A 25087-nucleotide genomic window follows, 5' to 3' on the forward strand; every position below is an offset into this window, starting at 1 on the left:
ACAAAAGGAATGACGTAAAGAGAAGAGAGACAGAGGGAGCTGGGTGTTCTTAAATTGTTTGAAGAGGAAGGACAAAAACTGATGAAAGATACCAAAGACAAGGGAAGCAAAGGTATGGAGAAAAAGCTAAAGGAAGAGACGTCGACAGAGAAACTGAGGGTAGAGGTCGGTATACCTTTCTCACATACGGATTCAGCGAGAAGACCCCCACCGTATGAGAAGGAAGTTGAGCTTAGGGATGCTTATCCTCAGCTTCCAGTAATCCTCCAACAGGGGGATTATTACATCAGAGATGAAGATGAACAAATTATAGAGAGAGGACAAGCAGAAACGACCGTAAAAATGCATCCAAGCACCAAAGGTGGAAAGAAAACGAGAAGTCTGAAAACTAAGGGTGGTATGAGGTTAAGTAGGATGGAATTGGAGAAGGACGATGATGATCAGAGTGATTTAGAGGGGATCATGGGTGGATATGATCCGGTCATCAAACGGAGGTTGGCCAGAACGGAGAGAAGGGGTAAGGAAGGTTTGAAGAAGAAGGATACAAGATATTACAGTGCTGAGGAAGATTCGAAGAAGAAGGATACAATATATTCGAGTGCTGAGGGAAGCAAAGATGAAGACAGCGATAAAGAGAAGACTGAAGGTGCTGCGTATTCGAAAGGAGTTTCTCCGGCAAAGACTGTTGCAGAAGAAATAGATGGAGATATAGACCAATGCTTATCAGAACTGAAGAGTGCAAGGACTGCAGGAGAAGTAAGAGAGTTACAGGAAGAACTTCAGACGCTGACCATACGGAAGGAGAGACAGCTGAGAAGAGAGTCTGAAAAAGATGAGACAAAATATGCATTAAGGTCAAGGAAAGATAGCACGAGCAAAATGGTACCAGTTATCATTCGAGGTCAAAACTTTGAATATAAGCCGTTGCAAAATACCGATATGTCGAACATACTTGAGAAGCTGCCTATTCTTCAGAATGGGGCCTATCCTTGGATTTCGAAATTGGAGGAAATTACGGTGGGAACACAGTCTGCCATAGGAGACGTTAAGAGACTGTTGGCTAATCTCATTGGGATTCCGGATATGGAAGAAGTCTTCCAGAGGGCTGGACTCATGAGATATGTTGGGACGGCAGTGAACGATCCTGAATTGTTGGCTGCAAGTAGGAATCGTCTGTGGAGAGCATTGAAAGATACATTTCCAACGAATGTGCATCCTGATAATATTCTGATTGATCCACCAGGACAACAAGAAAATCCGAGAGCCTATGTGTCAAGAGTTCATCAAGTGTGGAGAAATATTACTGGAAATGATCCAGATGTGAGTCAAATTGAGCAGTCAATTTTGAGAGCTAAACTGCAAATGGGACTGCCCGCACCAGTAAGAAGCAAACTGGCAGAAGTGGTTGGACTTGGAAGCATGACAAAGGGGTCTATACAGATCACATAGCTCATCAAGTGGATCTGTACAGGAAGAAGGAACTCAACCAGAAAGAGCAGGACGAAGAAACTCTCCGGAAACTGAATATAATACAACTGGGAGAGAATAAAAAGGAGAAGAAACAAGCTTTGGTTATGCAGAGTCCGTGTGCACCGAACCAACAAGCGCTGTCACAGCTTCCACCAGAACAGTTCCAACCGCAATTGTACCAGCCACCAATGGCGGCACCAGTTAATTCATACCCACAGCCAATTTCTGGGCAGACACAGAATTGGAGAGGAAGAGGTAAGCCAGTCTTCCCGCCGTCTCCAGATGTGTGTTATAATTGTGGACAGGTTGGTCACTTTGCCCGTGAGTGTAATTGGTCAGGAGGAGACCTTAGAGGGAATTTCAGAGGAAGATACAGGGGCCAGTCAAAAGCATCGGGAGGACCGGTGAACCCCTACAGGGGTCCGGAGCCAGGATTCTAGAGGTGCCTAGATGATCCGAAAGGGGGGTGTCAGCTGGTAGCGTCAGGATCGGAAAGAGATCCAACAATTGAGGTGAAAATAAACAACCGACCATTGGAAGTAATGGCGGATAGCGGAGCTGCGTTCACCTGTGTTCGACCTGAAGATGCTACACATCTCCCTATGTCCAATCAACTCGTTAGGACAATCGGATTTGAGGGAGTAAAACAGCTGATTCCTCTTACGGAACCAATTGAGCTCTGCTATAAAGATCACAAAATTAAAATACCCATACTGGTATCAGAACATACACCTGTTGCATTATTGGGAAGAGATGCCTTGTGTAAATTGAACTGTACAATCAGATGTACACCAGACGGCTGTCTGATAGAAATGCCAAAGGAAAGGGTTTACCAATTGTCGATGATGACGGAGATGGATTCGTCTTCAGTATTCTGGATTGGAAATCTCAGTGAAGATTTTATGAAGCAGGTTAAGATATGGGAAAGATTTATTGTTGCAAATATGCCGGATGCGAAGCTTCCGGAATATCCATTCCATTGTACGCTTAAGTATTTCAAGAAGGCTGCTCAACCACAATCAGAGGAATGGTTGAGTCATCAACCGAAGAATGTTCAACTTAGCTCAAGTTGCATTATTTTAGGACCACAAGGAGCAGCTATGAAGATAAACACAGATGATTATCTGAATAGAGAATTTGAGATTGAGAAGAGTGTGCCACATGTTACCTTGTTGGTTTCAGAAGGCTATGAGCAAAAGCAAATAGGAGAAATGATGACAGAAGCAGAGAAACTTACTTTCAGACCAACGAAAGAAAATTTGGCGATCTGGAGAAGTGAAGATCAACGATTTCTCAAAATAATGATTTCGGCTCAAGGACAAGGAGAGCCACAGGCTGTAGGAATGACACATGAATCTATTTGCAATATGAAGATTGATTCAGATCCTATGAAAGAGGAGATGTTGCAACAAGTTCCAGAAGGATTGTGGTCTCAACATAGTACTGATATTGGACTTGTGAAATCAGCCCAACCTGTGAAGGTTGAACTTCGACCAGGAGCCAAACCTCCATGGAAAAATCAATATCCATTGACAGAGGAAGCAATCAAAGGGATTGAACCACAAATTGATGGACTTTCGACAGTAGGGGTTTTAAGGACAACAAAACACCCTCGGAGTAACACGCCTTTGTGGCCTGTAAAAAAACCAGATGGAAGTTATCGGGTAGCTCATGATTTGAGAGCAGTGAATGAAATAGTGATTGACTTTCCAGCAGACGTGCCAGATCCTCATACCTTGTTAGCTCAAGTTCCTCCAGATGCGACACATTTTACAGTACTGGACTTATGTGGAGCATTTTTCAGTGTTCCACTTAGTGTAGAGAGTCAGGATTTATTTGGGTTCACCTATAAGGGACAGTTCTATGAGTACAATAGAATGCCACAGGGGTACCGGCATTCGCCGCATATCTTCAATAAAGTACTGAAGGAAGATTTGGTAGGGATAGATCAGATATTGCAGAGCACTGTCATTCAGTACGTGGATGATATAATGGTTTGCTCACAAAATAAGGAAACATGTCATAGGGACTCAATTAAATTACTACAGGTATTGGCAGAAAAGGGACACAAGGTGTCACAGAAAAAGTTGCAATATTGTCAGGAGAAAGTTGTATATTTAGGTCAAAACATAACTCATGGCCACAGAAACATTTCGGACAAGCAGGTGGAAACTATTCGTAAGGCTCCAAAACCTAGAACAGTCAGAGAAATGATGACATTTCTGGGTATTGCTGGTTATTCCTCCGCTTGGGTAGAGGATTATACTAGTTTGATGGCTCCATTGAGGGCTATGGTGAGGGGTACTGAGAGTGGTCAACTCCATAGCAATCTTTCCTGGACACAGGAAGGCCATGTGGCATTTGAAACTATCAAACGGAGGTTGCAGGAGGCACCTGCACTTGCACTACCAGATTATTCAAAGAACTTTTTGCTATATGTGTCTACTTCTACTGGAGGTAGATATGCATGCGCGGTTCTTTGTCAACCGACAAGCATGGGGACGAATCCTCAGCCTATTTCCTACTACTCTACTGCTTATTCAGAGGTAGAACTAGGGTTACCATTATGCTACAGAGCAATGGTGGGGGTGTATTCCATGTATGACAAAGCATCATCGGTCACGATGGGCTACCCCGTGACAATTCTTACTCATCATAGTCTCAGAAATCTTCTGAACTATGGGAAGTATACATTGACTATGCCTAGGCTCAGAGACTATCATAGACTCTTAGAGCAGGAGGATGTCACCCTTGTGAGATGTGATACAGTAAATCCAGCCGAGAGTTTACCAACTTCCGAGGATGGTGAGCCACATGATTGTGTCCAAGAAGCGGAGAGATATTCGAGGCTTCGATCCGATTTACAAGCCTTTCCATTACGTGAGGCAGACCTGGAGTATTGGACTGATGGGTCTTGCTATCGGGTGGGAGATAAATTATGTGCTGGTTATGCAGTAGTTAGAGGCAGAGGGACGGGATTTGTTGTTGAAAAGGCTGAAGTAATACCACAGCCTGCGTCTGCACAACTTGCTGAACTTGTGGGGCTAACAGAAGCATGTTTGTTAGCGGAAGGTAAGCGAGTAACCATATACACTGATTCAGCATATGCACATAGTGTATGTCATTTGTTTGGGGCGGTATGGAAAGGTCGAGGGTTCAAGAAATCGGATGGTTCTCCGATACAACATCATGCACAAATCATGAAATTGTTGCATGCTATGATGAAACCTACAGAGATAGCGATAGCTAAGTGTGCAGCTCACAAGACAGATATGTCAAGAGTGACACAAGGGAACAAAGCTGCTGATGAAGCTGCAAAAGCCGTCGCAGGAGCGGATAAATTGGGAAAAGTTTTTCTGGTCACTCATGTAGTGGACTTGGAAGACAAAATTACGCTTCGAGATGTAATTTTGATGCAAGAAGCCGCTTCTATGATCGACAAACAGCTATGGCTAGACCGAGGAGCGGTCAAAGATGCTACTGGTCTGTGGAGAAACCATGAGGGGTTGATAGTAGCGCCTCTAGACCTTATAGGTCTGATGATTCAAGAAGCACATGGCTTAGCTCATGTTGCGAGGGGGGAGGTTCACAGAAAGATCACAAAGGAATATGGTGTTTGGGCTCCATATTTGTTTGAACAAATTGATTATTTGATAGGAAGATGCACTATCTGTCTTAAAAATAATGTTCGAAGAGGGATACCTGTTCATCCAGGTTACATTCCTACACCCAGGGGTCCTATGCGTGAGTTGGTCATTGACTTTGTTGATATGATACAACCAGTTGATGGGAAAAGATACATGTTGGTGGTTGTAGATAGATTTTCACGATGGACGGAAGCTTGTCCAACCAAGCGTAAGGATGCTCAGTCAGTTGCCAAGTTCTTATGTAAAGAGGTCATAAGCAGGTGGGGATTACCCGATCGAATATCCTCAGACAATGGAAGAGAATTTGTGGATAAATCAGTAAAATTGATGTTGCAAAAATTGGGAATTAAGCAACGTCTTGGAGCAGTTTATCACCCACAAAGTCAGGGGATGTGTGAAAGAATGAACGGTGTCTTGAAAAAATCGCATTGTGAAGATTTGTCAACATACAGGTCTAAACTGGATAGCGGCGCTTCCTTTAGCACTAATGGTGTGTCGCTCAAGTGAGTTACGTGATCTACGTATGACACCCCATGAGTTGGTAACAGGAAGAAGGATGCCAACGCCTTGTTTGCGAACAAGCGGAAAGGGTCCAAGCTTGGCCCTGTTGGAAGATGAAATGAGAGCGTACGTTACATATATGGCCAATTTTCATAAAAAGTTGTCCACATATGTTTCTGACAGGCAAAGACAAGAAGAGGTGCAGAAGGCGCCTGAGGAGGATAAGAGGAATACAGTACAACCGGGAGACAAAGTATTCGTAAAGGTATTCAGGAGGAAGTGGTATAACGAACGTCGTGACGGACCATTTGAAGTGGTTCGTAGTACTGGAACAGCTGTCCAGGTTAAGGGGTCTCCTACGTGGTATCATTTGTCACATTGTGTTAAAGCGCCTACAGAAGAGGTGCCACGCAGAGAGAGAGAAGATGGAGATAGGGGAGAACAGGAAGAGGGAGAGATTGTCAATGTTGGGATTAACGTTGATAATGATGACACTTCTGATTATGCCAGAGATGACTATGCAGGGGATGGAAAGGAAGGAGGATTTGGGGAAATTGATTTCCAATACGTCCCAGAAGCAACAGGGAATATTTCAGTGGGATGTGAAGCAGCAGAGGCCACCAAGGGCAACTCTGTTACAGGAGAAGCTAGTGATTCGATTGGACAAAATAGGCCTAGACCAGTTAGGAGAAAAGTCAGACCAAAACGTTACGAAAACTAGGAATGAAGTAACAACAATAACACCAACACGTCAGTCTGTTAGAACAACAATGGGAAGCAATTTAACTCTTTCAACATTGACAGTTGGTAAAGCCATAGATATATCACATTCGATTACAAGGGATCCAATAGTGTCAGCACCAATGTTAGAACAAAAGACATTAACTAAAGCAACTACTTTAATGGTGACTTTGGAAGGATTTGGGGGTACGACGACAATAACAAATGTAGGAGGTATGATACCGACACCAACAACAACTTTTCTAAAAGTAAACGATGTAACTGAAATGACTCAGCAAGTAGTCATTGAAAACAATATAGGTTCATCTGAAATAGTACAGGATAATATCATGGAAGAACAGGATGGGTTTTTTGGGTTCAACTTAACATCAGAAGATACATCTGATCAATCCCGCTCGGTAGGGAAAAGAGACGCTAAATGGAAAGCATATGGATTTGATTCGGCGGTTTTGAAAATTAAAGATCAATGGGCAGGGAGAAATCTTTGGTTTCAGCAATTAACTCATGCTGTAAGATCAGTGAGGAATCTTGAGGGTCCATGTCTGTTGAGAATTCCAGCACCAGAGACGTGGGGTTCAATTTTACAGACGATCGCTCAACCATTGGCGGGTGGGTGTCAGGCCTATGCGTTGAGATGGCTGTTGTATCATCAACGAGTATTGACAGATAAAGACATGTCGTTGTCACACCATTTGTATAAGCCTAGTTATAAGTGCTCTTGGTTAAATGAATTTCCCTATGTGAATATGGTGGGTGGTAAAGAAAGTCAGGTGACAGTGATCCCTGAAGCATTTGAGGTGAGAGCAGTGAGAGCTAAAACTTGTATTTGTTCTAATAATACAGATGAGGTAAATGGTATGTTCATGGGAATATCAGATTGTGATGGGTATATGTTGACGTTCGGTAAACACGGACGAAAGGGTAAAGGTGACAAATATAATGTAACTTTTTATGCACCAGGTAGTAAGAAGGGCAGGACTTTGATGGTGATGGATCAATTTTTTCCCTATCAATGCAACTATTGGGAATTTTAGAGATATTTGGTGGGTTTGTGGTGATAAAGCATATATATTTTTACCCTATGGATGGAAAGGGTGTTGTTACATGTCCACGTTGAAGCTTCCATATGAGGTTTTTACAATAAGAAGAGGAGTAGCACCGACCCCAGATCAATCTGAAACTACTGTTGAAAATAGGGTTAAACGAGACATGGCTAAATTTACTAATCTTGAAGCCTACCATTGGAGAATAAGTCTGGGAGAGAAGTGGGGACTTGGTCTTTTTCCATGGTATGGTGTAACATTCTTAGCAGATCATATTGATAATATTACATATACGTTGCAGGGCTTTGCAAATGAAACAATAAGAGGGTTTCACCTTCTGTCAAATGCTCAAAGAAGTCACAGACTGACGTTGTTGAAACATGACATGGCTCTTGATTATATTTTGGCAAGACAAGGTGGCTTATGTTTGGCTATGAATCTGACGGGGGATGATTGTTATACTTTGATCCCAGATAGTACCGATAATATCACGAGTGTTATCGATGCCTTGAAGAATATCAGGGATGCATTTGGAAGATCTGAGAAAGCTGGATGGTGTCATGAGCACTCTCTCTCCCTGGTAGCAACATTAATTGCATTCAATTATCTTCCACTCTGCTCACCTCCCTCTCTCTACTCAGCCTAACTAGCTCCACCTGCCCTGCTCTGCTCTTGTTACCTGGCCAGCTGCACTGCATTTCCCACTCACCATCCTCACCTTGCCTCACTCTGTTCTAATTACTCTGCCAGCTGAACTGCATTTCCCCACTACCTCTCCCAGTATATCAAGCCCTGTTTTTCAGCCAAGCCCTGTCAGATCGTCTTCAAACCCGGACCAGTAACCTGCCTGTCTGCGCTCTGACTCCTGTTTGTGATACCGATCCTTTCTTGACTGCCTCCTTGTTCTACTGCCCCGTCTATCCCAACCTGCCTTCTGGACCTCGACTACTCTCCGATCTTCAGCCCCTCCGGTAACTCGTTTCTGCCTTCTGTCTCTCACCACGATATTTGCCCAGCCCTGATCTGTACTTCTGCCTGCCATTCATATTGCTGTTGTGTGTGTGTGTTCCCCCAGGTCTCCGACCTCCAGATGAGCGTGCCCAGACGTTTCACCACCCTCAGCCCGATACGCCGCTCCATCACTGGGGAACACACACACTAAGCACTTGGACTGGACACCCCCGGACATTTGGTGACCCCCGGAGCACAGGTACCCACAGGAGGACCCTGAAAGACCCCTGACACCCCTGGGACTCCTCTTCCGCCTGTAACCTTGAATAAAGAACTCTGAATTTGAACTTGCGCTCTTGGGTCCTCTTCTGTTCGTGACAGAACGATCTGACCATCATGGACCCAGCGCACTCCCCTGACCACGATGGAGGAAGAGCCAGAGAGGACTGCCCTACAGCGACTGGAACGCTCTGAGGGAGACATAAATCGGATGGCTGGCGACATCGCTTCCCTTCTCCAGCTATTCAACCAGCAGCAACAACAGTTCCAACTGCAGCAACAACAGCTAGCCCAAGCCCTGCAACTACTCTCAAGCCCGGCTACTCCACCTGCACCCCCCTGGTCCTTTTGTTCCTGTACCACCGATACTCCTTCATCCCTCCGCTGGAGGTCCCAATGCTGCAGGCCCGGCAGTGCTGCCACCAGATCCCCACGCTCCTGAACCAAGGATTGGGAACCCGGAACGCTTTTGATGGCAACCAGAAGCAAGTAAGACCATTCTTGAGCAGCTGCCGAATCCAGTTTGCACTACAGCCCAGGACTTTCTCAACAGAGGGAGCCAAGGTGGGGTATGTCATCACACATCTCACCGGTCGAGCTCGGTTGTGGGGAACGGCGGAATTCGACCGGCAAACCCCAGCCTGTGCCTCCTTCAGTGCCTTTGAGGAGGAGATGTTAAAGGTCTTTGACCTAGGCTCGCCAACAGCCGAAGCGTCACAAGCTCTGCTCACCATCCGTCAGGGCAATCGGACAGTGGCAGACTTCTCCATTGACTTTCGTACCCTGGCCAGTCAAAGCTCGTTTAACCCAGAGGCACTGGTGCAAGCCTTCCTCCATAGCCTGGCGGACTATATCAAGGACGAGCTTGTTTCCCATGACCCGCCCTCAACGCTTGATGCCGCCATTGACCTTGCCGTTCGCATTGACCGCCGTATACAGACCCGGAGGAGGGAGAAGGGCCGTCTCAGTCAACCTGCCATCCGTACTCGGGTCGATACCGCTTCTGTCCAGCCCCTGCCTGTCAAGTCCCATAGCCAACTCAATCAGCCTGAGCCCATGGAGATTGGCCGTGCCTCTCTGACTCCCGAGGAGCGTCGGCGCCGTCTAAGCTCCAACCTTTGCCTCTACTGTGGTGGCGAGAATCACCGTGTCGCTACTTGTCCGGCAAAAGCCGCAGCTCACCAGGTGTAGGGGAGATCCGGGTGAGCTCAACAAGCCTTCAGTCTCCCTCCATCCGAAAGACCCTGCTTCATCTCCGCCTTCAGCTTTCTGACAAGACTCATACATTGGCCGCCCTTGTGGATTCCGGAGCCGAAGCAAACATCATGGACCCTGAGCTTGCACAGCAACTGGGCGTGAACCATCATCAACTGACACAACCCATTCCTGCACGAGCCCTGGATGGGCATCATCTTGGCACTGTCACTCATATCTCCGCCCCTGTGACAATCCTGCTGTCAGGAAACCACCAGGAGTCCATCCAGTTTCACCTCCTACACTCACCTGGCCAACCACTCATTCTTGGATACCCGTGGCTCCGTCAGCACAACCCCCCCACATCGACTGGGAGACAGGAACAGTCCGTGAGTGGGGAAGGAGTTGTCACCAGACCTGTTTAAGGGGGGCCACCCTGCCCGTTCACCGGGAAGGATCTAGCGCTACCTCCGACATATCCAATGTTCCGGCCTGTTACCACAGCCTGAAAGAGGTGTTCAACAAATCCAAGGCGACATCTCTACCCCCACACAGACCCTATGACTGCGCGATTGATCTCCTGCCTGGCACAGCACCTCCCAAGGGTCGTCTGTATTCACTGTCAGCCCCGGAAAGAAAGGCCATGGAGGACTACATTAATGACTCTCTTGCCTCCGGGATAATTAGACCGTCGTCTTCCCCGCAAAGCGGGATTCTTCTTTGTCGGCAAGAAGGACGGTTCTCTTCGTCCATGCATAGATTACCGGGGTCTGAACGACATCACGGTTAAGAATCGCTACCCACTGCCCTTACTTTCGTCTGCCTTCGAACTGCTGCAGGGAGCCACTGTATTCACTAAGCTGGACCTTCGCAATGCCTACCATCTGGTGCGGATGAGGGAGGGAGACGAATGGAAGACAGCGTTCAACACACCAACCGGCCACTATGAATATCTCGTCATGCCCTTCGGCCTCACCAATGCCCCAGCAGTTTTTCAAGCCCTAGTGAATGATATCCTCAGGGACATGCTAAATACGTTCGTATTTGTGTACCTTGACGATATTTTAATATTCTCAAAGACTCTGTCAGAACACACGCACCACGTCCGGTTGGTCCTGCGCCGCCTGCTGGAGAACTCTCTTTTCGTGAAGGCAGAGAAGTGCGAGTTCCATGCCAAGACCGTTTCATTCCTGGGGTATGTGGTGACCGAGGGCAGCATTCAGATGGATCTCACGAAGGTGTCGGCTGTCACTTCCTGGCCAGTTCCTGAGTCTCGGAAGAAGTTGCAACAGTTCCTGGGCTTTGCCAACTTTTATAGGAGATTCATCAGAAACTATAGCACAGTGGCTGCACCCCTCACGGCGCTAACCAGCACTAAACAACCGTACCAATGGACATCAGCTGCTGATAAGGCCTTCAATATCCTCAAGACATGTTTCACTTCTGCTCCCATCCTCCAGATGCCAGATGCAGCAAGGCAGTTTGTGGTGGAGGTAGATGCTTCGGACGTGGGAGTGGGTGCAGTGCTTTCTCAAAGAGCAGCTGAGGATGGCAAGATGCACCCCTGTGCCTTCTACTCCCGTCGGCTAACCCCTGCCGAATGCAACTACGACATTGGGAACCGCGAGCTGTTGGCTGTCAAGCTCGCCCTTGAAGAATGGCGGCACTGGTTAGAGGGGTCAAAGGAACCATTCGTAGTGTGGACAGACCACAAGAACCTGGAGTATATCCAAACAGCCAGGAGGCTGAACTCCCGTCAACAGCGGTGGTCTCTGTTCTTTACGCGCTTCAATTTCACGCTCTCCTACCGCCCGGGATCTCGCAACATCAAACCTGATGCTCTTTCCCCGGATGTTTCAGAAGGACGAGACCACCGCCATGACAGCTCCCATTCTTCCCAGCCACTTGGTCGTAGCGGCCCTCACCTGGGAGATCGAGAAGCAGGTCATGGAGGCTCTTCGGGACCAGCCAGGTCCAAGCACCAGCGCCCCCAACCGTCTGTTTGTTCCAGCAAATCTCAGGTCACCTGTGATTCAGTGGGGGCACGAATCCCGTCTGGCCTGTCATCCCGGCATCACTCGCACCCTTCATCTGGTCCGCCAGCGGTTCTGGTGGCGGGGGATGAGACGGGATGTCCGAGAATTCATCCGAGCTTGTCCCACTTGTAACCGAAACAAGACTCCCAACCAGCCTCCTGCTGGGTTGCTGCAACCCCTACTCATACCCAAGAGGCCCTGGTCCCACGTTTCACTGGACTTTGTTACGGGCCTTCCGCCCTCTGACGGACACACAGTCATCCTTACCATTGTTGACCGCTTTAGTAAGATGACCCACTTCGTGCCCCCTTCCCAAACTACCCTCTGCTAAAGAGACCTCCCAGGTGGTCCTGGAACATGTGTTTCGTATCCATGGCCTACCCCAGGATATAGTGTCAGACCCGGGGCCCGCAATTCTCAGCAACCTTTTGGAAGGAGTTCTGTCATCTCCTTGGGGCCACCGCCAGCCTATCGTCTGGATTCCACCCGCAGTCAAACGGCCAGACTGAACGCATGAACCAGGAGCTGGAGAAGGCACTGAGGTGTGTGGCTTCCCAAAATCCCCGGGCCTGGGCTCAACACCTGCTCTGGGTGGAATATGCCCATAATTCACTCACCAGTTCCTCCACCGGGCTCTCCCCCTTTCAGTGTGTCTACGGGTATCAACCTCCACTGTTTGCCAGCCAGGAGGCGGATGCCACCTGTCCGTCTGCTCTTGCGTATGCCCGCCGCTGCCGCCGCACTTGGGCCCAGGCTCGCACTGTGCTCCTGAAGTCTGGAACCAGCTACGCCGTCGGTGCCAACCGACGGAGGACCCCAGCACCTACTTACCGGGTTGGTCAGAAGGTCTGGCTGTCTGCCCGGGATCTGCCGCTGCGGGTTGTATCACGAAAGCTGGCCCCTCGCTTCATTGGTCCTTTTCCTGTGCAGAAAGTCATCAGTCCAACGGCGGTCCGACTTCAGTTGCCCGCTTCCATGCGGGTCCACCCCACCTTCCACGTCTCCAAGGTCAAGCCGGTCCATGAAAGTCCCCTGGTCCCTGCAGCTCCGGCGCCACCTCCTCCGCGCCTCGTAGATGGCGGTCCTGTCTTCACCGTCCGGCGGCTGCTCCGCTCTAGGCGAAGGGGTAGGGGGTCTCCAGTACCTCGTTGATTGGGAGGGATATGGTCCAGAGGAGAGGACCTGGATCCCGGCCAGGAGGATAGTGGACCGGACCCTTATCACTGACTTCCACCGACTACATCCTGATCAGCCTGCAATCCGTAGGGGCCGTCCAAGAGGGGTTCCTAGCCGTCCGGCCCGCCCCTGCTCCTGTCTCAGTGCCTGTCCTGTCTCCCGACCGTGACCCTCCAGCTCCTTCTGAGGATGAGGAGATTCACTCGGACCGCTCGGAGGAGTTCTGACCCGCCGCCTGCTCCCCTCCACCCTCCCGGCATGATGTTGTTCTTGGGACTTCTGGGGCCGTCCCTTGGAGGGGGGGTCCTGTCATGAGCACTCTCTCTCCCTGGTAGCAACATTAATTGCATTCAATTATCTTCCACTCTGCTCACCTCCCTCTCTCTACTCAGCCTAACTAGCTCCACCTGCCCTGCTCTGCTCTTGTTACCTGGCCAGCTGCACTGCATTTCCCACTCACCATCCTCACCTTGCCTCACTCTGTTCTAATTACTCTGCCAGCTGAACTGCATTTCCCCACTACCTCTCCCAGTATATCAAGCCCTGTTTTTCAGCCAAGCCCTGTCAGATCGTCTTCAAACCCGGACCAGTAACCTGCCTGTCTGCGCTCTGACTCCTGTTTGTGATACCGATCCTTTCTTGACTGCCTCCTTGTTCTACTGCCCCGTCTATCCCAACCTGCCTTCTGGACCTCGACTACTCTCCGATCTTCAGCCCCTCCGGTAACTCGTTTCTGCCTTCTGTCTCTCACCACGATATTTGCCCAGCCCTGATCTGTACTTCTGCCTGCCATTCATATTGCTGTTGTGTGTGTGTGTTCCCCCAGGTCTCCGACCTCCAGATGAGCGTGCCCAGACGTTTCACCACCCTCAGCCCGATACGCCGCTCCATCACTGGGGAACACACACACTAAGCACTTGGACTGGACACCCCCGGACATTTGGTGACCCCCGGAGCACAGGTACCCACAGGAGGACCCTGAAAGACCCCTGACACCCCTGGGACTCCTCTTCCCGCCTGTAACCTTGAATAAAGAACTCTGAATTTGAACTTGCGCTCTTGGGTCCTCTTCTGTTCGTGACAGATGGTCAGCGAAGTCTTGGTTGCAAGATCAGTTAGGCCCAATAGGAGCAGTGATGGTTCAGATTTTAGTCGCAGCTCTGATAGCGTTGTGTGTCATGTTTTGCTTTTGTACTTTGTTACTGACCTTTGCAAAAGCTATGATATTAAGATGGGTCGGTGTTGTGATGCCTGGAGACAACACTCAGATGCCGTTGTTGATTGTTCCTGATCTGGACGAAGATGGACGAGGGGGTCTAGATGGACTACTGATGGATAAATATCCTTTTTAATTATTTGATCATTTTTCAATTTTTTTTTCAATATTAGTGTGATTTTTAGTATGATTTATGAATCAAGGGGGAATGGGTTTATGTGATTCATGCATCATTTATATATCAGTTTTATAGTCTTAGTGGATAGTGATGTTTAATTTGAAAGTGTTTTTTTTGGAAAAGATACTGTTTGGTCTTTTTCTTTTTCTTCCAGAGGCATTTGGGAGAACATGTGGAGATTGGAATACTCAAACAAAGACAATATGAAGGGACAATATGACTGGAGGAGATGAAACAAGGAGGGTGTGGCCGATTTCATCATTAACAAGTCCATTGGAAGTCGAGACTACGGAGGAGATGAAGTGTAGTGGACTACATTCCAGTGTCTGCAATGAAATATAGACATATTTGATGTGTAATACATAATTGTGTCATATTCTTAGGTATTGATTTTAGTAGAATGATGTTTGATGTTATTGAATGCAGATGAGGATCTTAGATGTTTTTGTTTATTTCGATGGGGTTTAGGGAAAGGACGTTTAGGCAGGGAGAGATTCCCTTTCAGGTCCTATGGGTTGACCAGCCTGAGAGTGGATGTTTCTGGATAGGATTTTGTTTACAGGGGCTTACATGTGTAGTTAATTGTATTATAGTTTCAAATGTATTTACATGGTTTATGAGGTTATCTGGAGTACCGAGGTGGTTGCCTGGGGCAGAGGGACCGTAAGAGAATTTTACTGTCTTGATTGATGGATGGATATCTGAAAATATGGCTGCCAGACAGTTTTTCGCTCTTACACTCCATAAAGATTTCTTCATATGTCATAGTAATGTATTCATACTTCATAAACAGTTATTTCATAGAAAGGTATTTACACTCTAGAGAAGAATGTTTTTGGTTTAAGGTTAAAGATACTCAATAAGATAAATTGTTACTGGTCATAATCCTATTGTTGTCGAGACTTTTTAGTTTTGTCTCGAAGGGGGGAATATGTAGTATATTAAAATTATGTCTTTGTTAACGGTTTTTCATGAAGAAATGGAAGGTTGATTATTGCTATCAAGAGGGAAGGTTTTAGCGTGACGTCACATATGACAAACAGGAAGTGGGTGGTAAGATACGGGGATTGAACAGTAGAGGGAGCTATTCAACTCTTGGAAGGCTATATAAAGGGGGGGAGCAACGACGGAGAGTTAGAATACAGCAAGATTTATTTGGGGTCTGGTTCTCCGGATATTGTGTCCGTACTTACGCTGGAACCTCGTGGTTTGAATAAAGGCCTTTGAACACGATCCAGTCTAAGCAGACTCCTTGATTGACGATAACACCTACGAATAACCTACACTACACTGACCAGCAGGGGACACAGCTGCAGGCAGCGCTCGCAGTCCGCCTTGGCTGGCACGCGGAGCTCCATGATGTTCCTCTTCAGGTGCGTCTCCACGGCGACGCGCTCAGCCTCCGACCAGGGCCGCTTCAGCACCCCACGCTTCCCTGGGAACACAGGACAGAGTCATGAACATCAATTTCCCAATTCCAAATCCATCCCCATCGAGCACCTAACCCCTAAACACTTGTGTATACTGTATATATTCATGATACATCATAGTTTTGATCTCCTTACATATTTTTGTATAGTTTAAAAAGTATATATATATATATATATATATATATATATATATAAGTACAGGTTGGGATATAGAGAGAGGAGTACAAAAAGTAGCCAGTCACCTGACCAAGGGCTCGAGGGGGCATGTGTGGTCCGGCACACTTGAGTAGATTTGAAAGGGCTCGATAGGTGTGAGGAAGTTACCTATTGGCTTGTCGAGTCCCTCCATTTTTTCAACATTTCTGATGCTAGCACACGTCGGCTTGCATGGATGTAGCGCAATAATGGGTTTTCGAAGCGGCTATTGTTCAGACACATTCACCCAAATAGGCATGAATAGGTAAAGCATCGGGTAGGAAACATTCCATGGTACATGCCTGACTTGGGCTGAATGATTCTCCTATTGTGGGCACCAGGGAGCGAAGGGTTGACAGAGGAGGGAGGGGGTGCCTTCTTGCGGGGGGGTCGACCTGGTCGCTTCTTCACCACCTTCTCCTTAAACTTCTCTGCCTCCCCGTCCGAGTCGTCTGAGAAGGACCCAGCAGAGTTCCCGGACATCACTGTTGGGTAGGGACAGAAGACAGAGAGAGCACGTTGGGTAGGGTAGAAGACAGAGAGAGAACGTTGGGTAGGGGGAGAAGACAGAGAGAGCACGTTGGGTAGGGTAGAAGACAGAGAGCACGTTGGGTAGGGTAGAAGACAGAGAGCACGTTGGGTAGGGGTAGAAGACAGAGAGAGCACGTTGGGTAGGGGTAGAAGACAGAGAGAGCACGTTGGGTAGGGTAGAAGACAGAGAGCACGTTGGGTAGGGGTAGAAGACAGAGAGAGCACGTTGGGTAGGGTAGAAGACAGAGAGAGCATGTTGGGTAGGGGTAGAAGACAGAGAGAGCACGTTGGGTAGGGTAGAAGACAGAGAGCACGTTGGGTAGGGGTAGAAGACAGAGAGAGCACGTTGGGTAGGGTAGAAGACAGAGAGCACGTTGGGTAGGGTAGAAGACAGAGAGAGCACGTTGGGTAGGGTAGAAGACAGAGAGCATGTTGGGTAGGGTAGAAGACAGAGAGAGCACGTTGGGTAGGGGTAGAAGACAGAGAGAGCATGTTGGGTAGGGGTAGAAGACAGAGAGCACGTTGGGTAGGGGGAGAAGACAGAGAGAGCACGTTGGGTAGGGTAGAAGACAGAGAGAGCACGTTGGGTAGGGTAGAAGACAGAGAGAGCACATTGGGTAGGGGTAGAAGACAGAGAGAGCACGTTGGGTAGGGTAGAAGACAGAGAGAGCACGTTGGGTAGGGGCAGAAGACAGAGAGAGCACGTTGGGTAGGGGTAGAAGACAGAGAGAGCACGTTGGGTAGGGGTAGAAGACAGAGAGAGCACGTTGGGTAGGGGTAGAAGACAGAGAGAGCATGTTGGGTAGGGGTAGAAGACAGAGAGAGCACGTTGGGTAGGGTAGAAGACAGAGAGAGCACGTTGGGTAGGGTAGAAGACAGAGAGAGCATGTTGGGTAGGGGTATACAAGTGTGTGCCTTTCCAAATCATGTCCAATCAATTGAATTTACCACAGGTGGACTCCAATCAAGTTGTAGAAACATCTCAAGGATGATCAATGGAAACAGGATGCACATGAGCTCAATTTCGAGTCTCATAGCAAAGTGTCTGAATACTTATGTAAATACGGTATTTCTGTTTTTTTATTTTAATACATTTGCAAAAATGTATAAAAACCTGTTTTCGTTTTGTCATTATGGGGTGTTGTGTGTAGATTGATGAGGATTTTTATTTATTTAATCCATTTTAGAATAATGCTGTAACGTAACAAAACGTGGAAAACGTCGAGGGGTCTGAATACTTTCCCAATGCACTGTATGGTTAGCTTCAGTTTTCTGGTTTCCACTAGTTACCACAGCCACAAAGTCAAAATTGGCAATATGGTAAAAATGCATGCATACAAAAATGTGTTTTTTGGTCTTAATTGAAGGCATAAGGTTAGCAGTGTGGTTAAGGTTAGGGTTAGATTTAAAATCAGATTTTAAGAATAGAAATGGTAGAAATAGGCTGGGTTTTGTAACTAACTTTGTGGCTGTGGTATCCAGTGACAACCCAGTTTTCTAGCTTCGCAAAGCCGCCTGATCCCGCAAGCTTACATTCATGTTGTATATGCAGCGTGAATCAGTCTGTTATTTACGAGGCTACTAGTTTTCTGTTGGATGTTACAGATTTAAAGGTATCGGATCTTTGGATACCAGAACACAAATGTCTTGTAGGCTATATTTTGGAGGTGCCTTGAGATGTATTTTACAAAAAACAAACAACACATTTCTGAGGCTTTTACTTTTAGTAGTAGTAATAATAATAATAATAATAATAATAATAATATTAATAACTTCATAGAACTTATGACATTTTAAACTCACCAAGTTAAAACAAAGTTAAACAGTGTAATCAGAAGATGGGAGTAATTTGAACACCTTCCTCCTCCTCCTATCAGAAATGTTCACATTTTCGGTACCCAAGGATCCGGTCTCGGTGCGGTTGGGACATGTTGCCACCATGCCATGCTCGCTCACCCCTTCCATGAACGCGGAGGGCCTGGAGGTGCGTTGGTACCGGCCCAAACATTTCGACAACCCGGTCTTGCTCTACAGAGAGAGACAGATCCAGGAAGCCTTACAGCAGGCCCAATACGTGGGCCGCGCCTCCCTTGGGCTCCGGGAGGTTACGTCAGACAGGCTGAAGGGAGGTGATGTGACCTTGAAGCTGGTTAATGTCACTCTGAGAGACCAAGGGGAATATGTGTGCTACGTCAGCAGTGACCAGGGCTATGAGAGTGCCAGTGTCTTTCTCAACGTGACTGGTGAGTTCATTCAAACCAAACATATCCACGAATGATGCTACAGAAATTAAATGGTCTCCATCATAATGTCTCCATCATAACGTCTCCATCATAATGTCTCCATCATAATGGTCTCCATCATAATGTCTCCATCATAATGTCTCCATCATAATGTCTCCATCATAATGGTCTCCATCATAATGTCTCCATTATAATGGTCTCCATCATAATGTCTCCATCATAATGTCTCCATCATAATGTCTCCATCATAATGTCTCCATCATAATGTCTCCATCATAATATCTCCATCATAATGTCTCCATCATAATATCTCCATCATAATGTCTCCATCATAATGTCTCCATCATAATGTCTCCATCATTCTTTCACAAATAGTTGAATTATCTGAGGTATAAAAAAATTGAAATAAAATGTGAGACTCTCGGATACGTGACAGTATTTTGTTTAAAACCCTCCTCAATATTGTGCACTTGATCTCCTTCCCAGTGGTGGGCACCCCTCCTCTCCTCTCAGCGGTGAGAAGAGATGCTGACTCTGTGAACGTGAGCTGTGTTTCCCATGGATGGAAGCCTAGGCCCAGCCTACAGTGGTCAGATGGGAGGCAGACTCTGAAACCTGAAAGGCTGGACTACAGCAGTGGTGCCCAAGGTCTGGTGTCTGCCCACAGCTGGATCCTCTCTTCCCACTCCAGTGCTCCCTGGGTATCCTGTTCTCTGGTTCTGTCTGAAGGGGAGGAGTGGGAGGGAAGAGTGGACCTACGGAACCTTGCGGCTGTACCGGGTAAAATAAGGATAATAACCTTGTTTATTTCTGCTATGAGCATATGGTGATCTGGAACCTATCACAAGGTGTGTGTGTGTGTGAGTATTTATTAAGCTTCTGTGTATGCAAACGTGTGTGTGTGTTTATTTGTTTGTGTGTGTGTGTTTGTGTGCGTGTGTTTGTGTGTGTGTGTGTGTGTGTGTGTGTTGTGTGTGTGTGTGTGTGTCTTTGTTTGTGTATGTGTGTGTGTGTGTGTGTGTGTGTGTGTGTGTGTGTGTGTGTGTGTGTGTGTGTGTGTGTGTGTGTGTGTGTGTGTGTGTGTGTTTGTGTTTGTGTGTGTGTGTCCACCAGTTTGTTGAATGAATTAAGGGTGACCTTCTTTCCACTTCCAGAGGCTTCATCAGGACTGCAAACAGCTGTCATCATTTTAGCTCTGCTCCTGGTCCTGTTCGTGGTCTTCACTGGTGTGCTCTACAAAAAGAGAGGTCAGGTCTATGTTTTGGTTTCATAGTTATACTATACAGTTGAAGTCGGAGGTTTACATACACCTCAGCCAAACACATTTAAACTCAGTTTTTCACAATTCCTGACATTTAATCCTAGTACAAATTCCCTGTCTTAGGTCAGTTAGGATCACCACTTTATTTTAAGAATGTGAAATGTCAAAATAAGTCATCAAGTCATCACCTTTATCCCTCCTAGTATTCGATTGAAACTCATGTGTGTTTTGCTTTTCAGGAAGAGAATCAACACGTGTGCCTAAAGGGGGTAAGGAATCTTCTCATCCACATCACAGTTTTCAATGTCAGTGTTCACAATTTGATTTTCAATGTTTAATTATATAAGCATGTGCCCTAAATGTTGTGGCATATTATACTGTAACTAGGCCTACATTGATCCTGTAAGAGAATACAATTAAAACTCAAAATCAGTACTAAATCAAGTCAATGGACACTAAATTAGAAACACTACCTATGGACCATATTCAGTGCATTCAATCACCACAATGTAACATATTGTCTTTCTTTATCATATGGAAAATATTGATCCATAATACAGAATACGTACTGTACAGAATACATGTAACATTTCCCCACTGTTTCTGTTTTCGTTTAGATATAGTGGATATAGAGACTATGAGACAAGCTGAAGGTAATTTATTTAGAAATTATTCCGGAGACAATCAAGAATTTATTTTGATATTGTCTTTCTTTATTGTACAAGGTGCTATATAGAACCTGAAAGGGGTACTTCGGCTGTCCCCATAGGAGAATCCTTTGAAGAACCATTTTTGATCCTACATGTAACCCAAAAGGGTTATCCTATGGGGGCAGCGGAAGAACCCATTAGGAACCCTTTTTTCTAAGAATGTATGGAAAATATTGATCCATAATACAGAATACTTACTCTGCAGGATACATGTAACATTTCCCCACTGTTCCTGTTTTTGTGTAGATATAATGGATATAGCGACTATGAGACAAGCTGGAGGTAATCTATTTAGAAATTATCCGGAGACAATCAGAATTTATTTTGATATTGTCTTTCTTTATTGTACAAGGGGCTATATAGAACCTAAAAGGGGTACTTCGGCTGTCCCCATAGGAGAATCCTTTGAAGAACCATTTTTGATCCTACATGTAACCCAAAAGGGTTCTACCTGGAATCAAAAAGGGTTCTACCTGGAATCAAAAAGGGTTATCCTATGGGGGCAGCGGAAGAACCCATTAGGAACCCCTTTTTCTAAGAATGTATGGAAAATATTGATCCATAATACAGAATACTTACTGTACAGAATACATGTAACATTTCCCCACTGTTCCTGTTTTCGTTTAGATATAGTGGATATAGAGGCTATGAGACAAGCTGGAGGTAATCTATTTCGATTTTTTTCTGAGACAATCTGATTATTATTATCATTATTGTTAATATTGTTAATATTGTTGTTATTATTATTGTTGTTGTTGTTATTATTGTTGTTGTTGTTGTTAATATTGTTGTTATTGTTGTTATTGTTAATATTGTTATTGTTATTATTGTTGTTATGACGGTTCATTGTCATCTCTTAATTCTGTGTTTGTCCTCAACAGTGGATGTCACACTGGATCCCAAAACAGCTCCTCCTTATCTAAAAGTTAGTCCAAATGGTAAAGTTGTGAGAGACCATTTAGAACATGTATGTCCTCCGGGTGAACATGCTTATATACTTGGAACACATGGTTTTACCTCCGGCCGCAGTGCATACTGGGAGGTGGGACTGAGTAATGACAATGTAGAAGTTAAAGAATCCTGGTGGGTTGGACTGGCAAGTGGGTCTGTTACAAGACAAGTACCAGCCATACCTTCCAATGGTTTCTGGTTCCTGTCCTCAGACAAAGAGAAATGCTTACGGCTTAATATGACACCTAACATCCTTCTTCCTGCCAATCCTAGACCGCAGACACTAGGGGTGTATTTGGACTATGACAAAGGAGAACTCTCTTTTATCAATGTAAAAGACAATAAACATATTGTCACCGTGAGAGCTATATTCACAGGGGAGGTGTTTCCTCTTTTAACCCAGGTAAAGGTGACAAAGCCTCTATGACGCTATTAGATGTCAACCACTATAAAACAGCCACTGTAAAAGTGCCTACTTCAGAGGGAGAGAGAGTTGTCTCCCCACCTGCAGAAGATGCTGAGACTGATGCCCTTCTCAATCCCTCATCATGGTCACTAGAAAATATCAGATTATACTGACTGGTGCCAAGAGTATGTGCATTTTAGGTTTCTCTGATTGTTAGTTATACAAATCAAATCAAATCAAATTGTATTTGTCACATACACGTGTTTAGCAGATGTCATTGCGGGTGTAGCGAAATGCTTGTGCTTCTAGCTCCGACAGTGCAGTAATATCTAACAAGTAATATCTCACAATTTCACAACATACAGTTGAAGTCGGAAGTTTACATACACCTTAGCCAAATACATTTAAACTCAGTTTTTCACAATTCCTGACATTTAATTCTAGTAAAAATTCCCTGTCTTAGGTCAGTTAGGATCACCACTTTATTTTAAGAATGTGAAATGTCAGAATAATAGTAGAGAGAATTATTTATTTCAGCTTTTATTTCTTTCATTACATTCCCAGTGGGTCAGAAGTTTACATAAACTCAATTAGTATTTGGTAGCATTGCCTTTAAATTGTTTAACTTAGGGTCAAACGTTTTGGGTAACCTTCCACAAGCTTCCCACAATAAGTTGGGTGAATTTTTGGCCCATTCCTCCTGACAGAGCTGGTGTAACTGAGTCAGGTTTGTAGGCCTCCTTGCTCGCACACGCTTTTTCAGTTCTGCCCACACATTTTCTATAGGATTGAGGTCATGGCTTTGCGATGGCCACTCCAATACCTTGACTTTCTTGTCCTTAAGCCATTTTGCTACAAGTTTGGAAGTATGCTTGGGGTCATTGTCCATTTGGAAGACCCATTTGCGACCAAGCTTTAACTTCCTAACTGATGTCTTGAGATGTTGCTTCAATATATCCACATAATTTTCCTTCCTCGTGATGCCATCTATTTTGTGAAGTGCACCAGTCCCTCCTGCAGCAAAGCACCCCCACAGCATGATGCTGCCACCCCGTGCTTCACGGTTTGAATGGTGTTCTTCGGCTTGCAAGCAACCCCTTTTTTCCTCCAAACATAACGATGGTCATTATGGCCAAACAGTTCTATTATTGTTTCATCAGACCAGAGGACATTTCTCCAAAAAGTACGATCTTTGTCCCCATGTGCAGTTGCAAACCGTAGACTGGCTTTTTTATGGTGGTTTTGGAGCAGTGGCTTCTTCCTTGCTGAGCGGCCTTTCAGGTTATCTCGATATAGGACTCGTTTTACAGTGGATATAAATTGTTTTGTACCTGTTTCCTCCAGCATCTTCACAAGGTCCTTTGCTGTTGTTCTGGGATTGATTTGCACTTTTCGCACCAAAGTACGTTCATCTCTAGGAGACAGAATGCGTCTCCTTCCTGAGCGGTATGACGGCTGCGTGGTCCCATGGTGTTTATACTTGCGTACTATTGTTTGTACAGATGAACGTGGTACCTTCAGGCGTTTGGAAATTGCTCCCAAGGATGAACCAGACTTGTGGAGGTCTACCATTTTATTTCTGATGTCTTGGCTGATTTATTTTGATTTTCCCATGATGTTAAGCAAAGAGCCACTGAGTTTGAAGGTAGGCCTTGAAATACATCCACAGGTACACCTCCAATTGACTCAAATAATGTCAATTAGCCTATCAGAAGCTTCTAAAGCCATGACATCATTTTCTGGAATTTTCCAAGCTGTTTAAAGGCACAGTCAATTTAGTGTATGTAAACTTCTGACCCACTGGAATTGTGATACAGTGAATTATAAGTGAAATAATCTGCCTGTAAACAATTGTTGGAAAAATTACTTGTGTCATGCACAAAGTAGATGTCCTAACCGACTTGCCAAAATTATAGTTTGTTAACAAGAAATTTGTGGAGTGGTTGAAAAACGAGTTTTAATGACTCCAACTTAAGTGTATGTAAACTTCTGACTTCAACTGTATCTCACAATTTCACAACATATACCCAATACACACAAAACTAGTAAGGAATGGAATTTAAGAATATATACATGGACAAGCAATGACAGAGCGGCATGGACTAAGATACAGTAGAATATTATAGAATAGAATACAGTATATACATATGAGATGAGTAACGCAAGATATGTAAACATTATTAATGTGACTAGTGTTCCATTTCTTAAAGTGGCCAGTGATTTCAAATAGGCAGCAGCAGCCTCTAATGTGCTAGTGATGGCTATTTAACAGTCTGATGGCCTTGAGATAGAAGCTGTTTTTCATTCTCTCGGTCCCAGCTTTGATGCACCTGTACTGACCTCGCCTTCTGGATGATAGCGGGGTGAACAGGCAGTGGCTCGTGTGGTTGATGTTCTTGATGATCTTTTTGTCTTTCCTGTGACATCGGGTGCTGTATGTGTCTTGGAGGGTGGGTAGTTGGCCCCTGGTAATGCATTCGGCAGACCGCACCACCCTCTGGAGAGCCCTGCGGTTGTGGGCGGTGCAATTGCCGTACCAGGCGGTGATACAGCCCGACAGGATGCTTTCAATTGTGCATCTGTAAAAGTTTGTGAGGGTTTTTGGTGCCAAGACGAATTTCTTCAGCCTCCTGAGGTTGAGAACATAGAGAATCCTATCTTCTCTTGATACTGTTTAATCACTTTGTTGACACAGGCAGGATTTCACATGCTTGAGCTCTCCACTTGTACAAATAATATGATTTAAAGGCCCAGTGCAGCCATAAAAACATAATATTTCCACACTGAGGTCAGAATGATATTGTGAAATTATGAAAATTATGATAATGCCATATTTTTATTTTATATTATTTTATATTATTTTTATTTTATATTATTAATTAAGTACTTAAAAATCATACAATGTGATTTTCTGGATTTTTTTAGATT

The 25087-nt window shown here is 45.5% G+C and overlaps 1 protein-coding gene across 1 annotated transcript; it reads left to right on the forward strand.

Moving 5' to 3' along the window:
* Positions 1-18466: 18466 nt before the first annotated feature.
* On the forward strand, positions 18467-22040 carry LOC121564750 (butyrophilin subfamily 1 member A1-like). The gene is made up of 8 exons (XM_045216156.1): positions 18467-18831; positions 19318-19611; positions 19986-20078; positions 20332-20361; positions 20710-20745; positions 21430-21465; positions 21684-21740; positions 22027-22040. Exons 1-8 carry the CDS (start codon positions 18468-18470, stop codon positions 22038-22040), a joined length of 924 nt encoding a protein of 307 aa, XP_045072091.1. The 5' UTR covers position 18467.
* The last annotated feature ends 3047 nt before the right edge of the window (positions 22041-25087 follow it).

Source organism: Coregonus clupeaformis, unplaced genomic scaffold (genome assembly GCF_020615455.1).
Source record: "Coregonus clupeaformis isolate EN_2021a unplaced genomic scaffold, ASM2061545v1 scaf0624, whole genome shotgun sequence".
NCBI lineage: Eukaryota > Metazoa > Chordata > Actinopteri > Salmoniformes > Salmonidae > Coregonus > Coregonus clupeaformis.

Coding starts and splice junctions, on each gene's coding strand:
- LOC121564750 (XM_045216156.1), top strand. CDS start 18,468: ATGTTCACATTTTCGGTACCCAAGGATCCGGTCTCGGTGCGGTTGGGA. Junction 19,612..19,985: donor GAACCTTGCGGCTGTACCGG/GTAAAATAAGGA, acceptor TTCCACTTCCAG/AGGCTTCATCAGGACTGCAA. Junction 20,746..21,429: donor GACTATGAGACAAGCTGAAG/GTAATTTATTTA, acceptor GTTTTCGTTTAG/ATATAGTGGATATAGAGGCT.